General features: G+C 40.6%; 1 protein-coding gene across 1 annotated transcript in view; it reads left to right on the forward strand.

Moving 5' to 3' along the window:
• The window catches only part of LOC145456024 (uncharacterized), a 38,284-nt gene that overhangs the window by 16,825 nt on the left and 5,132 nt on the right, over positions 1-16,327 (forward strand). Inside the window, exons 8-24 of the mRNA XM_080334055.1 lie at positions 867-953; positions 1,539-2,117; positions 2,579-2,751; positions 3,040-3,101; positions 3,768-3,889; positions 5,265-5,366; positions 6,944-7,069; positions 7,711-7,791; positions 8,749-8,883; positions 8,944-9,148; positions 9,317-9,497; positions 9,966-10,122; positions 11,073-11,162; positions 11,847-12,095; positions 12,365-12,518; positions 15,228-15,347; positions 16,018-16,178. Of these exons, the coding sequence (XP_080190181.1) occupies positions 867-953; positions 1,539-2,117; positions 2,579-2,751; positions 3,040-3,101; positions 3,768-3,889; positions 5,265-5,366; positions 6,944-7,069; positions 7,711-7,791; positions 8,749-8,883; positions 8,944-9,148; positions 9,317-9,497; positions 9,966-10,122; positions 11,073-11,162; positions 11,847-12,095; positions 12,365-12,518; positions 15,228-15,347; positions 16,018-16,178 (2,784 nt within the window). The remainder of the gene's footprint in view (positions 1-866; positions 954-1,538; positions 2,118-2,578; positions 2,752-3,039; positions 3,102-3,767; positions 3,890-5,264; positions 5,367-6,943; positions 7,070-7,710; positions 7,792-8,748; positions 8,884-8,943; positions 9,149-9,316; positions 9,498-9,965; positions 10,123-11,072; positions 11,163-11,846; positions 12,096-12,364; positions 12,519-15,227; positions 15,348-16,017; positions 16,179-16,327) is intronic.

Here is a 16,327-nt window from a genome sequence, read left to right on the forward strand (position 1 = left end):
ATTTTGCGTTGTCATAAATTTATCCACGGATGAATTTGTTGAACGGTGGAACATGGTAACTTAGCAAGCGATCCAATGTGTGCTGAACCTTGTAGAATTTCATCTTTTTGCTGTGTCTAATATTTGATATTAAATCAACTTTTAACAGGTAACTATATCACAGATGCATCATATACTGGTGCCAGGATATTCGTACCTAAAGATATTCCCACTTCGATGCACTTGCCTTCCTGCAGGCATACCCTCAATAATATCGCCCGGAATAGAACAGACTCCAGCGCAGACAACCATTAGTATAGAAAAATGTGATGATTTTTAATTGATCTTACCTAGGCTCCAAATTGAATCTGGCCAGTGGCCATCCACCTTTTGAGTTGTGGCGGTAATCCATCTATAATCCTCCATTTAAGATCATTTATGGAGGTATTGTGGGATTACGATAATAATTAAAACCTCACATGGGCCTCCAGCCTTTTATTAGTACATTGCATTAGAGTGGTTAGTAACACTTATGTGTTATAGGAGGCTAAAGGAAAAACATACCGGTATTCACATGTAGGTATCCCTAATTTAAGCAGGCAGTTATTAATCGCGTCACACGGAGTTCTAGTGACTGCTTATCAGTATCTGCATCTGATCTGTGGACATACTGGCAATCTATGAAATGATTTCAAAATTGATTTTTTAAAGACTTCATTGAAATCGCATTCACCTTCAGACCATATTAATTTTGTTCCGATGCATGAATATTCCTACCACTTGAATGATGCAATTTATCACCATCACTTGTTATTCCACGCCAAATACCTGTTTAGGTACAGAATTACTTGATTGAGTTAATTTTTAACATGAATCCATCGGTTTAGATCAAGTCAATCGGCACCGAGGCCAAGTGTTAAGCAAGCCAACGAAATGGCGGAGAAAGCTACGGCCCGAATAACCAAAGATTGGAGGTTGGTGTAGACTGACGTTGTATTTCCTTGTTCACTTTCCATTGTATATATTTATACTAAAGATGAGACAGCAACAGTACATGCTGCTTTGTACTTGCATTGAGATGAAGATCTATCTATCTTAAACTATGCGCATGAGAATACTTGGAAGGTTTGAAAATTCATAAGACAATAGGAAAAAACGGAAGGTGATTTCGGAAGAGGGCTTAGTAAAGCAGTTTGAAATGCTGAAATTGATTGAAGAAACCACAGATATTGTCGTTGTACGAAACAAGCTATTCTTCTGTACCCAACATCGCTATTCCTCACTCGCTGACACAGCTTCGACAATGGTAATAGCATTCCTTGGAGGAAGAATTTGCTGATATGAAGGGGCATATCGCCTTGAAGTGCGATGGCTCATACACTGCCATGAAACAGCTTACGCCTCCCCACAATATCAAGCTTTACGAGGAAATAGTTTTTCAGCAAATACCGTGCCTAGCTAACCCCAATATTGAGATTCTTCTTCAGTTTTAAAGTTTAGACCCCTGTTTATCTACCACCCTGCTGTAGACTAATTATTGTCCTCTTTTTAAACTTCAGCCATATGAGAACGCAGAGCCTGCCTTCGTACGAAGACAAGCCGTCAACACCGTCTACCGGACGGTCTTCGAAAGCTGCACAACCCGTGACTGAACCGGTCCATCGTTCACGAAACGTGGGCGAAAGCTTTGCGACACCCCGAGCAGACTCGACTCGAAATATCAACGCTGAGACGAGGACGCCGCGGAAATCAACACCGACACGTGACTCAAAATCCAGTACTCTGCCGAGAAGCCACAAGACACCGGAGATAAAAATCACGAAACCCATCAACGCAGGCACGTTGAATCAGACGTATCCGCTACCAAACAGACCTACGAGGACGAGTAACTTGCGCACTTCCAAATTTGATCCGAAAAGCACACCATCGGATTCCGTACGGTCAGCGTCTACGGGATCCATGACACACACCCGGGACTATCGGCGGTCCGTGACCCCCACTCCCAGTTCGACCTCGCAAAAGCGAGCGCCGCTTAGTGTGCCCAGGTCTAAGACCCCCGATCCGGAAAAAATGAGGCAGAGCTCATTTGAATACAAGAGGCCTTCGAAGGCGAGGGGTGCGCCACCTTCTTCGTACAGGTGGGGAATTCTGTAGAAAGTTTTGTCATGCTCCTTGATTTGAGAATTATTTTCGCCTCTGTTGTGTGTCTGAATTTAATTCATTAAATCGTAAATGGCATCGATTGCAGTTGGGAATTCACGCGCCAGCTGTTTTTATTGGTATATTGTTGGTGGTGTTAGTGGTGTTAGTGGAATAGTATCATGACCCTCGGCAATATCGTGCCTGCCAATGTTCTTGTTTAGGAAAATGCCTAATGTTAAATAAGGCTTTGATAACCAATAATCTTGACTCAGTGTATCAGAAAATATTGCTCTTTGATTCAAGCTCTTCATTTATCGAAGCCTTATTTAATGTATAGGGTTGCGAAAAATTGTAGCTGGATGATTCCGAGTCGAGTATTATGCATTGAGTCGAGTAGGATTCGAGTGTCGCCTATTAAGACGTCATTATTTTGATACATGTGAGTGTGCTTTGTTAGAAATTACGGGTCCTTGCCGCGGGATAGTCGAATGATGGAAAAAGCACCAAACACTAGCGTGGAGAGGCCAAACACTTCGACAGGCTCAACGTCAATGACCGATAGAAACTACAACTCGTTACCAAGACCATCATCGGCGATGGCTTACCGATCACCGTCATTGGACGAGAAAGGTAATGTCATTTCCACCTCACGAAAGCATCCATAATGTACAAGGCCCCATTCTTAGAGTTAAATTTGCATCAGACGTCGATCTCATTGATACTGCAATTTTAGGTATAGTATAATGCCACATGCAGTCTGCGCCATGACAGGGATTTTGTTTGTGTTTTTTGTTGTACGTTCATTTTTATGTTTCCTTATCACGATCAGGCGTGTTTTTGGTACTCTACCTGAAATAATCTCATGTGACGGTCGACATGGGTTTGATTTCTTTGCCGGAATGTCTGTCTGCGTTGCAGAGTCGCCAAAAAGATCCACTTTATCTGCTACAAAATACCAAGCTCACCATGGAAGCATGCCGGTAATGTACTGGCTTTTCTTTCTTGTCTTGTTTTGTTAACGGAAAGTCAGAGTTCGCCATATGGTGATGGAACGCTTTTGATATATACAGATTCTTACTAAAACAGGATCACTAAACATATTCGTTTTTGCAAGTTACGCTAGGTACATTGTTACAGTTTCGCCATACTCGTGTCAATTTCAGTTGAGTTGATGTATAATTTCATCATTCCAAAACACCACAACATATTGCAATACAATTAATAGGGAGGGTGAGCCAGCGAGCGTATTTTTACTTTCTAGATTATGTGTGCTACCTGACGGGGCAATGGTATGACTTAATATAATGGTATCAACCATGATCCATGAAATTATAAAAATAGTTGTAAAACATGAGAAAGCTGTTTTTCAAGGTAATCTACATCAAAAGATTTTGTGCGGTGCACAAATCCTCTGGCTCATAGAGGTTGCAAAATCGACCGCTATTAGATACTCATCAACTTGTAACCGATCTTTTAATCTTGTTTCCTGCACAGGCTATACCAAATTGCACTCTTGGTCTGTAATCCACAACGAATACAGACCAGGATGGATTGGTGGTGGTATACGAGTATTGTGGAGTGTGATGGACAAATGTCTACTCTTTTGATTTTTATCTGAGGCTGACGATAGTTTGTCATACTTTCAGGACGTACGTCAACCTCCACGTCCGAAATCAGCTTTGGGAAACCCCACTCTATCCACTGTGCCCAGGTCCAACACTGTTCGAAAGACTATTGCAAACCCTCCTCAAAATCCGACTATGCAAAGGTACGTGAGCGTGCGTATGTTGTTGGCGGCTGTCGGCGTATGGGTTCCTATGTTGTCAGATTGTTAAATGCAAGCAGCGGGAGTTTAATCAGAAGCCAGGTGGCCCGGTTCGAACTTCAAATACAGGGAGAAAAGACCGGACGATCTGCGTTTTAGAAAGATGCTTGTGTAACAGAATAAAGGAACGAAACTGACCAGTTTATTAGTGAAAATGAGAGATTGATTTGTCGAAAATAGTCATTTTCACACTTTGCAAGAGTCTTGAAGTCGGCAGTGTTATATTCCATTGGATTAATCATTAGATTAGTCACTGTTTTTTTTGCGCAGGAAATATTTGACAAACGGATTTGCATTGGGATGTTACCACCAACATATACTTTTTCTCTACAATGTCTCAGATACGGCAAAATCACAGTCCGTGTTGTGTTCAGCAATCCGAGTGTGTAATGTTTATCCTACTTGTATTTGGTATGTTTAACAGCTGTGAACGAGAATTTGGGATTTGGAATGTAGCAACGTACCGTGTAGTACTAATGATGTGCGGAACGGAATTGTTGTGCGTGTTTTATTGTGTCAATGTTTGGCAAACGCATGGATTATAATAAGTCAATTTCTTCTTGGCTTAAGCTTTCAGTTTTCTAAACATTCACCTGTTTATTTAATCCGAGGCGGGCACGGGCATGTCCGGCTTCAAAGTACAGAAAGGGTGATTTGTGACAATGAAAATATCTTTCCTCACAACGCCGTCGTAAAAGTGATCCAGCGTGGTTTGTTGAAGCTGAGAGCGCTGGAAATTGCTCTTCCTTACTGTACACGAAGGTTTGCAATGGGGCCAGTTACAGAGTCTTATGTTTTTGCGAATTCTAGGAAGGCTTGATGTAGGTCTTCAGTTAGAATAGTGTCAGGTGCTGTTCATGGTGAGCACTTCAAGTTCTCAAATTCCTGTTGTGTAAATGTTAGTCTATTTGAGTCGTAAGCCTTGGTATTGAATGTGTAGCATTGAAAGGAACACATTCACGACAGAACATCTACGGAGGTTACTGGTCTAAGTGCTGATTCTCAAATGTCTTGTGTGTTGTGTGCTAGCAGGACAACTGTAATGATAGTTGATATCGAAGGCAGTTAGGCAGAGAAATGAGTTGAAGATTGCATGTTGTTAGCTTGACAATTTGCAGCTCTTCAGGATCACAGATGTTGCTGTTGCCTATCATTAAATCTGATGTGCTTATGATATTTATTGCGATATGAATGATCATATTTCTTGATGTAATAGGAAAGTAAAAATGTACATTAATCGGGGTAGCATTAATTTCATCGGCGTTGAACATCAATTTCCTTTTGATGACAATTATGTATTTAATTCCTAATAAAACAGATTGACAGCACGAGCCCGATCTCAATCCATGGATAACTTGTCGATACAAAGGCATCTCAACGCAAATTCTGCGGAAAATCAAAGGAATCAGTTCTTTGACAGGTGTGGAGATATCCTATTTAATGGCTGTTATATTTGTATCCCACGTAGGTATAATGTGAGACGTTACACAGCTGTAATTGTTCAATTACATTATGTATGCTATAGCAGAAAATGGCATGACTATGCCAAATCGCCATAAATAGATTGTCCTGCTCAACCCTAGGATGGGCTTCAAGTGAAGAAATTGCAAAATAAAAGAATACATACTGACATAAATAGAATGACGTCTACAGTTTATATGATTAAAAATTCTCTCCTGAAGACCCCAGTACCCTGGGGCATTAGGGAATATTGAATTTCCTAATTTACTTTAATAAAAATAACTTTGTTTCACTGAGCATAATTTGTGATTGGTAGCCTACCTCACAAACTATACTGACTTTATATTGCTTCCAAGTCAATTGTGGGGCGGAAAACATAGAAATTTGTTTACATTCGCAAACGTATAACGCGAGATATGCGGTAGCATAATGTGTATCCATATCTGTAAGAGCATTGTTAAACTTTTGTTTGCACATCATATATAACCTGGCTTCTGCATAGAGTGACAACACTGAATATGATTTATCAATGCAGTGCAGGTATGCATCAAATAATTTACATTAGTCGTATATCAAAGTCGGTGGCGTCTGATCGTCAGTAAATGATATCTGGAATCTATCAATAGTGTTATGCTAAATTGGCAAGCGGAGATGTTGATAGTTTGAGTGATTGCTTCTTGTTTAAATTAATACTTAACCTTTACTGTTTGGAATGACGAATACTCACAAAGCAACATTGCTTTATTTGATGAAATGAGCATCTATATGCAAATGCATATAAGCATTCACTGTTGAGATGTAGATAGGTGTCTCTTTGTGCTGCTTCAAAATCATGGTTGCATGTATTTTAATGAACTAACCATGGAGGTCGACCATAAAGATAGAGTCACGAATGTATTTTCAAATAAAACGAAAACACTCTAGGTTCGTTACAATGAGCACAACAGTTTGGCCTTACTTTAAATCATTTTCAAGTTATGGTTGCTTGACCATTGACAATTTTTGTTTTGGTGTTTTGTGATGTCTTTCATCATCATCATTGGTTTATTAGCAATTTTTGTCAGTTCGATACACCACAAAAATGTGATACAATAAAAAGACAGGGAGGTGTCGAAGCGACTTGGAATCGGACACCTACACTGGCCTAGGCGATGTAAAGAGGAGGCATGCATGCTGAATGAAAAGTAAAGATAGATAGTATAGAAAAAAGAAAGCGACAAGAAATGGGGCGGCATGTCATGGAAAGCGAGATCGATAGGTCAGTCGTGGTCCGGTGATCTTGAGGATGGACTAGTAGTTATTTAGTAGTAATTGCTTGTATTTCGACTCGAATGTGGACATGCTCGTCGACTGTCGGATGGCCGGCGGGATACTGTTCCACACATCAATTCCGGCATATTTGATGGAGCGATGTTCTTTTCGGTCGATCATATGATATTTGGACGATGTGTCTTGCGATAGCTCTTGCTGTGTGTGTGTTCCGTATTTTGTATTCAATAGCAGAGTACACGTCAACATTGTCATATCATTATACAGGCTTAGTCAGCCCAAAAATTCCACAACAAGAAGATCGAGAACTAACTTGGTTGATGAAGATGTTTTACTTGTGGAGAGAAAAGGTGAAGGTAGACATTCGGTGCAGAGAAATTCGTCGGTGCAGAGGTGAGTAATTTATTGCTTATATTCAAAGCCTTGTTTTCGCACAGAAAGCTGTGATAACCTTTGGTTGAATGAAGATTTGTAGGTAAAAAGGAACTGGCGAATGCTCGGTTACTAAATTTTCTTCGGATTTGAGCATACAATTTCAACCAGCTACTATATTTATATAAGTGTTATATTACACCTCATGCTTTATTTTGGGAGTCCCTGTATGTGCTTTGTTTCATATTTTTATTTACACTGCATCCGCGTATTTACTAGGACTAAACTACAGACCACTTGCATCAACTCGTCGCGTGTTTTTCATCTAGTCTTGTGATGCTGTTCATTATTTAAACTAACAAATCGAACGGTTTCAAATTTTGTATCAAAATCGTCTTGTGGTAGTGTAGCTTCCAATATTAATGTCTGGTAATTTGATATTTGGTAATATTGCAGTGAACTAGGCATGTGTGTGATTATAGTTTGGGCGGCATTTACAAATTTAGCTAGTTAATCGACTTGTGAACTGCTCGCCAGTTTTTTGCGTGACAATTGTTACACTGCAACTCTCTCATTGATTTGTGTGACTTCACAGTGATTCCAATGTGAAAAATACTGTACTATGGCTAGAACTCAACTTGTACCGTTATTGTTTTATCAAGACCCTCGGTGCAAGCAACAAGTAAGCGCACGACTCCCGAAGCATGGAGAAACAGTAACAGCAGTGCAACAAACAGTCCTAGGTATGTATCGGAATGTGAAATATGCATAAACGCTTGGGTGCTCATTATATGATGATTATTATTTTGACATGTCGAATTGAGGCAAAATTTTGTCAAAATTGTAGTGTTAAGTAAAAAAATTGTCAAAATTGTCTACAGAGTCGAAATTCTTTTGCACACTGCATTTCGTTGGTGTCATAGATGTTCAACTTGTTATTTGACATTTTACACCTTAGCCGACTTTATGGGCCTACTGATGTAGATGGTCCATTGTCTGCTCATTGCGAATCATAAACTATTGAATGAAACGGATAAGTGGGCATGGCATGATGATCAACACACCTAAAAACGGGTGAAATGTAGATGCTTGAGAGCAAAATTTTGTCAAAATTAAGTTTTTTAATGTCCAAAAATGTCAAAATTTCGGATTTTTGGGGCAAAATCTTCTGTGTTTTAGGTCTAAAAATAATAGCCCTACTCATGATGTATGGCACATAATTTTACAATGTTAACCTCGCTTATATTGTTGTGATTGAGTAAAAATTCAGCAGCTTATCGGAGACGGCCACATTTGAAATTACAAGGTGCATTTTGATCATTAACGCAGAATATACCAACTGCAATACAAAATTACACATAGGTTGAAATTTGGAAAATATAATAAATCGCTGTGACACGTGGTATTTCGTCCACTCATAGCATTTCCACTCGTGAATTGATGCAAACACATCCCAAAACTGAGTTCCACTACACAAAATTCAAAGTGCAAAAATACGCAGTTTTTCCAAAAAAAAAAACAAGAACAGTAGTGGAATTAGTTTAAAATCATAAGCACCCGAGTAGGTAGTGAATATTGGCATAGCCTGATACTCAATTCAGAATCAAATAACTAATTTGCTCGATTTTGTCAAGCCCTATCAACTAGATTCCATTGAATGCTTATTCGGTCAAATTTTCATATTTTTTGACGTTTTTCAGGGGTTACGCTCAACGCACGAGCACACCAACCGATTACAGACAACAGATAAAGCAAGATTTAGCCGATCGCAATATCCTGAACCATCTCGAATCACCGGCGTCTTCGAGAGATCAAAACTCTTCAAACGACTTCAGGTTCGATGGATTTTGAATCGACAAAAATTACACAAGTCACAAATCCTCGGTGTTACGCAGGCTTAACATCAGTATGGAGGGGTCACAAGATTCTCCCACCTCGAGAATTTCTTATTCGTGGGGGCCCGAAGGCGATCAGGATGACCGCGATTCGACGGCTACTGGACCAGAGGCGCATACCCCGAAAATAATGAATCGCCAGCAACGCGAGTCCCATTTGAAAGCCCCGACAAAGGATAAGGTGTCGCAAGAGGAAATTCTCTACGTAAGTATCCTTGATAATATTCAGAGTATGCTACTCTACTAATCATTTTACCCAGCACTACTTTTTGATACTTTGGCAATGGCAATGTGCGAAATTTCATGTCAGCCAATCATTGACACGTGGTTTCGCTAGCCGCAGACTCGGACAAACTAATACAATCTACTTCAGGTGGTCAGAAATCCTGACGGCCGACACCAATGGGAGCATACGGACACAAGCATAGAACAAAGTCAAGAATTCGCCGATTTAAACCCGTACAAGCAGACCACAACCCCGAGATCCAGCCAATCCGAGAGGCCTAGGATGACGTCATCAGTGAGAATCGGCTCGTCGTCGTCCGAATCTTCAAGTAAGATGATGAAACCATTTTTAATTAGCACAGGTCTACATGGTGTGTAGCAAGTAACGGTGAGGGTGAGACTTACCAATTAAATTTAGTATCGGGCTACGCATCGGGATCGCGAATACATGAAGGCAAATCGCATACATTTAGTTAAAACATTATCAAGTAACCGAATTTATTTTATAGTGATTTCCGTGTTATGTTGACCCTTCTGTTAGCCTAATTGGGTATAGCTCGATCATTTTAGACCACGCTAAATTAGAAATACATTTTGCAGGACACACACTATTGAAAATTAACACTTTTGTGCGGGCTGCACTAACTTTCTCTTCGATTCAGTTAAGTTTAATCCAGCTTGCCGAATTTGTTGAAAACTTACTCTTTTCCCCATGTTCCTTCCGATACGTAGAGTTTTTCCTTACTTTATTTATCCATGTCGATAACAACCCTGAATATATGTGTTTCGTGTTACAGTGATGTCGCCGACAGCGAGATCTCATCCTTCCGTGCCCGGCACTCCGTCGTCTGTTGCTAATCGAGACGAGGTCTTCAACGAGATTCGCGGCATCAAGACACGTAATTCGGTCCAATCGACTTCTTCGAGCTCGGTTGCTTCGAGCAAATCGTCAGGGTGAGTGGAAATTGATCTTCGAGGTTGTGCTACAATGTGCTACGTTGAATCACCCGATGTCTCCTGTGTGCAGTATTTTATCGCACATAGGAACAAGTGTTATTTATATCTTTTCAAAGTCGATAGCTTCTGACTGATATAAAAGAAAGTTTTACTTATAAAAAGAACTTTTGCAATGGATTTGAAGGACATTCGACATTGTTCTGCTTGTACACAACAATGTGGCGAGGTCAAACCGGGCTGTGACGGCCACAGGCGCCAATGTCTATGGCGAAACATCGTTCAATACATCCGACTTCTATCGTAATTTCGTATTCTTATTGGCATTTGGTATTAGTAGTTACCTCTTTACATCATGAAAAACAGAATGAGCATTAGTGCATGTTCAGTAGGGCTGTTCAAAAATAACTTTTTTTTCCCCGGATTCCAGCCATTCACTGATTAGATTGTCAGGTTACCCTAAAAAACGCTGCACACCAAATTTGGTTCAATTCTAACTAGTATAGGACTCCGCAGATCCAATTAAAAGTGATCCGAGGATTATCAACGGAAAATTGAAATAACTCCGCTTCTACTGGTTGAAATTGAGTCAAATTTGTTTTGTATCGTCTTTGAAGACAGCTCAACAATTTCATGGGGTTAGCAGAAAAATTTGAAAAATTTTCCCTAATAAATTAAAATTTTTAATTGGATCTGCGGAGTCCTATACTTATTAGAATTGAACCAAATTTGGTGTGCAGCGTTTTTTAGGGTAACCTGACAATTTATTCAGTGAATGGCTGGAATCCGGGAAAAAAGTTTATCTTTGAACAGCCCTAATGTTCAGTTGACCTACAATATGTCCAAACTGACTTTCTAAACTGGAGCAGAAAATGAAGTTTAGATATGATTGACGCCGTCAGACGGTTGTTGATAGCCACAATATTATCAATGTTATTTCAACTTTCCAGCGATACACGCAGGAGAAAACCCAACATCACTGATCAAGTGCGGTCTATGTTGTTTACCGAAGACGGAAAAGTCAGACCTCCGAATAACAGGTAGTGAACTTCCTAATGTTTCGTGGTTTATGTTTCATATTTTGCTTTACGTATAAATGACATAATGTAGTGTTTCTGCACCTTTTCTTCAGCGCGAACCCCTACATTAGTTTGGGTGGTTGCTTGTAACTCCTCGTGTGACTTAATCCTAGAATATTTTTTTGTGTCGACATGGATCAAAAATTAGGACAGCCGTAAACTGTGGGAAACTGATGACCAAATAAAAGATAATCACGACCGCCCACTCCAAATCATTGCCTAATGTAGTCTAGTTGTTTCTTATAACGCCACCTGATGGCTAGAAAAAGGTCATCACTTTTGCCTTTCATGAACTCCTTAAAACTAGTCCACGGACCCCTAATGCATTCATGGTCTCCAGCTTAAGAACCCCTGAAATAATGTGTAGTTGAAATCAGTCCAAATGATTATATTTTAAATTGTGGTACAATGCAAAGGACTGATCAGGTCTACTTTTTCAAACTTCTTACTCGAGTACTCTGTAGAATTGCTACTTCTACTTGTGTGTGTAGAAATATACGTCATTACTTTTAATCGAGTGTCAGCTTTGATGACCTTGACCACCTCTGACTCTATGAGGATTGAGTGTGTTTGATGCGACGCAGTCTCCGCACTCGGAAATACTCGGATTTACTTTTAACCTTTTCGATGACTCTTCCGAAACAGCGTACGAACGACGCAACCCAGCAAGGCGTCGACGCCGAGACCATCATCGTCCGCTCGCAGCCGGCCCACGACACCCCGCAAAGAGTTCCAACCCAGTCTGACTCGCTATCAACCGCGGCCCGTGACGCCCAAAGCAAGCACGACGAGCAGACTGTCTACGGCCAAGTCGAGACCGAAAACGCCGGAGGCTAGGAGGAGCACGATGTCGCGGCAAGCGAAACTGAAATCATACGACGGGCCTAGTTTGAAGTGAGTTATGCAGGCAATATGACAGTAACTTGGTTATATAATAACCGGCCAATATTTGGAACGGTATGATGGATTTCAGATACCAGATATAATTCGAGTGCAGGATTGCCATTTTCACGGCTATGCTGTTGAAATATGTCCATATTTTCCGCGAAAACCAAGTAGATCACACAAAACTGTACTCGGGAATGCAAATGAATAGAATTTACAGCCCAAATTTCACTTCAATCAAGCAACCTAGATTGACTTGGATCAATTCTTGTTCAAAGGAAGGAGACGAAATCTTCGGAACCCGTCGACAAAGAGTCCCGGATGCTGATGGAGTTTGAGAGGGAATATTTGGAAAATCAAAAGATCTTGTCACAGTCCGGGGATGAAGCGGAAAGCGTTGGTCAAGGATCTATTGACGATTCGGCTGGCTGGGTGAGAAAGAATTTAAAATCATTCTATAGTCTACTGCAGGGGTCGGGAACCTTTTTGTTCCGAGGAGCCATATTGGCCCTATTTTTTTCCATTTTAACTCCCAAAGAGCCATACATATCAATCAACTGTTACGTCACAATTGAAAATTTGTGACGTCATGGTAGCACTAATTCGAACTCACTACATGGGATTCGTCTTGTGCGCCACATTTTCTCTGTAAAAACTCGTACAAATCATGCTGGTTGCCCTATTTAAGCAGGCGAAACTTGAGTTACGAGAACGTATTGGTTCGTCGTGATGCTCCTTTGAAATGCGAGAACCCATGAGCACGTGCGTAGGTGAAGCCAAACATGGTCGCTAAAGCAGTATATATGCCTACCTTCTCTAAGCTGTGATACATCAGTGACGTCGGATCAGGGGAGGCAAGTGAGGTAGTACCTCACCTGTCGTCAGGATGAGCGAACGAAAATTGTGAAACCTTCAATTACTATTGGTATTTTCTATCGATGTTCATGAATGACAAGATTTTCAACATTTGGCTCCAAAAATCACACAATTTGTATATTTATTGTTCGAAAATAAAGCGCGAAACGAGAGGTAAGGCATAGACGAGCCAAGCCTCACCATTGATAACGCAATTCATCGTAAATAGCTTAGAATGAATTTATGATGACTGCTATTAATCGAATGTAACTGTAACGATTCCCAAAATCTAAATACGGGGACCGACTTCTCTATTCTCAAAGTATTCGGTGGTAACATAAAACGCTGCGTTACAAGCCTACATTTTATCGCCGGCACTACAGAGCTACTTAGCAATCAAGAACATGGATAGCATCGGCGTTGTTTATAATTCAAGTTTGTGATTGTGAATGTAACGTCTGCGACAGTTCATTTCGCGCGGTAGATCTGGAAGACAATGTGTAGGTATTTGGAAACTGCGTTGTCATATGGGCGTCACCATGTCTGCTATTCTTTTTGATCAATCAATGTATCGTGCAATCCAAGATGTCGAGCCGGGTACATCGAATTCGCGAGTGATATTGGTCGCAGGCGTGACAGTAACCTAAATTTGAGGATTTTGAAAAGAGGAAGTCCGAGCCCCTAAACCTGAAGACGGTATTGTCTTCACCTCTCAAAGGCATTTTTATTCTGCCACGAGAATAATTATTATGGCAGTGATGTAACTTTACTAACAAGTTGCTGCAATATTGATCAATTCAGTACAAAAATAAATATTTCGTGAAGAGCCATATCTTATACTCAAAAGAGCCATGTATGGCTCGCGAGCCATAGGTAACCGACCACTGGTCTACTGTATAATTGGAAAAGTCAAGCTTTCGTCCGTAGTGTTATTGCTGTTGATTTGGTAGGCGGAGTTATTGTATTGTGACAATTTGCGTAACCTTTTTCTACTGGAAGTTGCTTCAACGGCCATTCAATGCGTAGCAATTTTGGTTTTGGGTCAAACATTCTTGCATTAGATCACATAAGTAAGAGAGAGGGAGAGATTGTCTCTGTTTTCATCCGATCAAAATACATAACGAACCATACACGGTATTTGGTGTCGCTTAGGTCAACTAGTCTGATCACACTCGCATTAAACGAGTAGCCTACACTGCCTCTGCCTCTGGTCGTAAAAAAATGTCAATCAAAGGAAGAAAAATAATGGTAGCAAAATCCTAAAATTGTAAGCAATGTCAGGGCTAAATAAGGCACCAGTATCGGACATTTGCACAATCATTCGGCACAACTGTTCTGTGGACCTATGATCTTGAAAATTTCCAAAGATGTGAATTGGAGTGACGTTATCATTGTACACTACAGGAAACACAAGACAGGATAAATACTCCATATCAGGGTTGTAATGACTCGAGTCACCATTTTCTGATGACTCAACTTGACTCGAGTCATTTTCTCTAAATACGGAAATGACTCGACTCAAATCAATCTGTGTATTGATTCCACTTGAACTCGAGTCATTGCGCATGACTCGAACCAAGTCATATGACTCGAGTCTCAGACGGTCAAGACCGATATTTCATTGTAGTTTCGAAGAATAGTGAAGTAACCACACTATTGGGATTTCGTCTATTGGGACTGGTACTTGAAATACGACCAAAAACTGCTAAAAGCGAGGAAAATTAGTATATTATAAATGCGAATCATTCGATATCACCGAGCAGAGTTATAAGAAGTGGGTTAACAAGACTTAAACTGGAAACCGAGCAGTCAACACAATGACTTGGACCCGGACTCGACCCTCGGCTCGCTGACTTGGACTCGGACTTGACCCGGTGGTGAATAGCAAATGACTCGACTTGACTCGAGTCAAACTATAAAAATGAGATTGACTTGTGACTCGGAGCCTTGTGACTTGGTTACAAACCTTCTCCGTATTTATTTATGTAATTGATCATCGGGGTGTAGCGTGTGTGTATATTCCGCATATGTATTCTTCGATACATCACCAATGGGCATTGCGATTTGACAAAACTAAGATGATTTTGGAACTGTGCTGAGCTCGGATGCAGGAATTATCGGCAAACAGTACTCTTCTTTATGATAACCGCGTGCAATTGCGCATGAATCTGCATTCGGGGACATTGAATGACAATCAGAGATTTATTTACCAACATGGCTTCGCCTCTAATATAATCATAAATTGAGCGTAGTGAATAACGAGGACATTCTTTTGTACCAACACAGCAATACGATTATAACGGTAGAAGAGTCCGCAAGAACCGGGTGCAAAGCAAATCCACTTCGAGCGTGAGATCGAAATCGCGTCTGGATCGAATGTCTTCGTGGGATTCGGAATTAACCGATGTAAGTGCGGATGGCCGATTTCGAGACGTTTTTGAGGTGACACAGTGCGGAAAAATCTATTGCGAGCTTGTGATCGCTAGAGAAAAGTAAACTGCTCTCGTGAATTCAAAGTTAAGTTCATGTTTGGAAGCATCTGAATTCATTGTATAGCTAGTTTCTGGATTATCAGTTGACTGATACATGTCTTGTTGGAAAAAATTCATTATGACGATCGCGGGATTCTAGATTGCTGATAGGCTGTGTTCTTTCCAATTCTCCACTAGTTGGTGACGATTACCCCTGACGAATGTCAGCCGAAAATATTCAGGTTCCTCTCAATATGAATATATGAATTGTATATTGAAGTTCTGTAGCTCCAAGAAGCTCTTTGAATATTATAGATCAGTCACGTAATTGGATATTTTTGAAGGTTCTATGTGCAGCATCACGCTAACAGGATAACAGGCTCCGTGTAGCGTTTTATTCTCCAAACGCTAACTCTGAATAGCTGAGAAATCAAACAAAATTTTGGTTTGCAGTAGCAGTACGGAAATAAAGTTGACTGATTGTGCAAAGAAATTTCTCTGAAAGCGTATAGTGTACTGTCTTGCTTTAGCTTGGTATGAATAACATTTTTATCGAGGTAGATTTGTGTATTGTCAAGTAAACGTGTTTCTTTTCACCGTTTCAGCATTCTTTCGACTGTGGGACGTCGGTAGGAAATTCTGAGGACTTTGAGGTCGCCATGGCGATGAGCAGCGGATTAAATCACTCCAATCAGACGCCTTCGTTGCGCAGCAGAAGCGCCGATAATTTTCTCGACGACCGTGCGCCGAGGCCGCGTAAAGACAAGTAAGTGTAAATGCAGGGCGGGTTTGCGATATGCAGTTTACAAGTTCTCCCAATAGCCTACTGTCTATTCATGGCTACATAATCATTCAACACGGGACTAGATTAGAACATCAGGCTGTATAATGCTTGCACTACATACGACTTCCATT

The sequence above is a fragment of the Botryllus schlosseri genome, chromosome 14 (genome assembly GCF_051294905.1).
Source record: "Botryllus schlosseri isolate E-star chromosome 14, Bs_hap1, whole genome shotgun sequence".
NCBI lineage: Eukaryota > Metazoa > Chordata > Ascidiacea > Stolidobranchia > Styelidae > Botryllus > Botryllus schlosseri.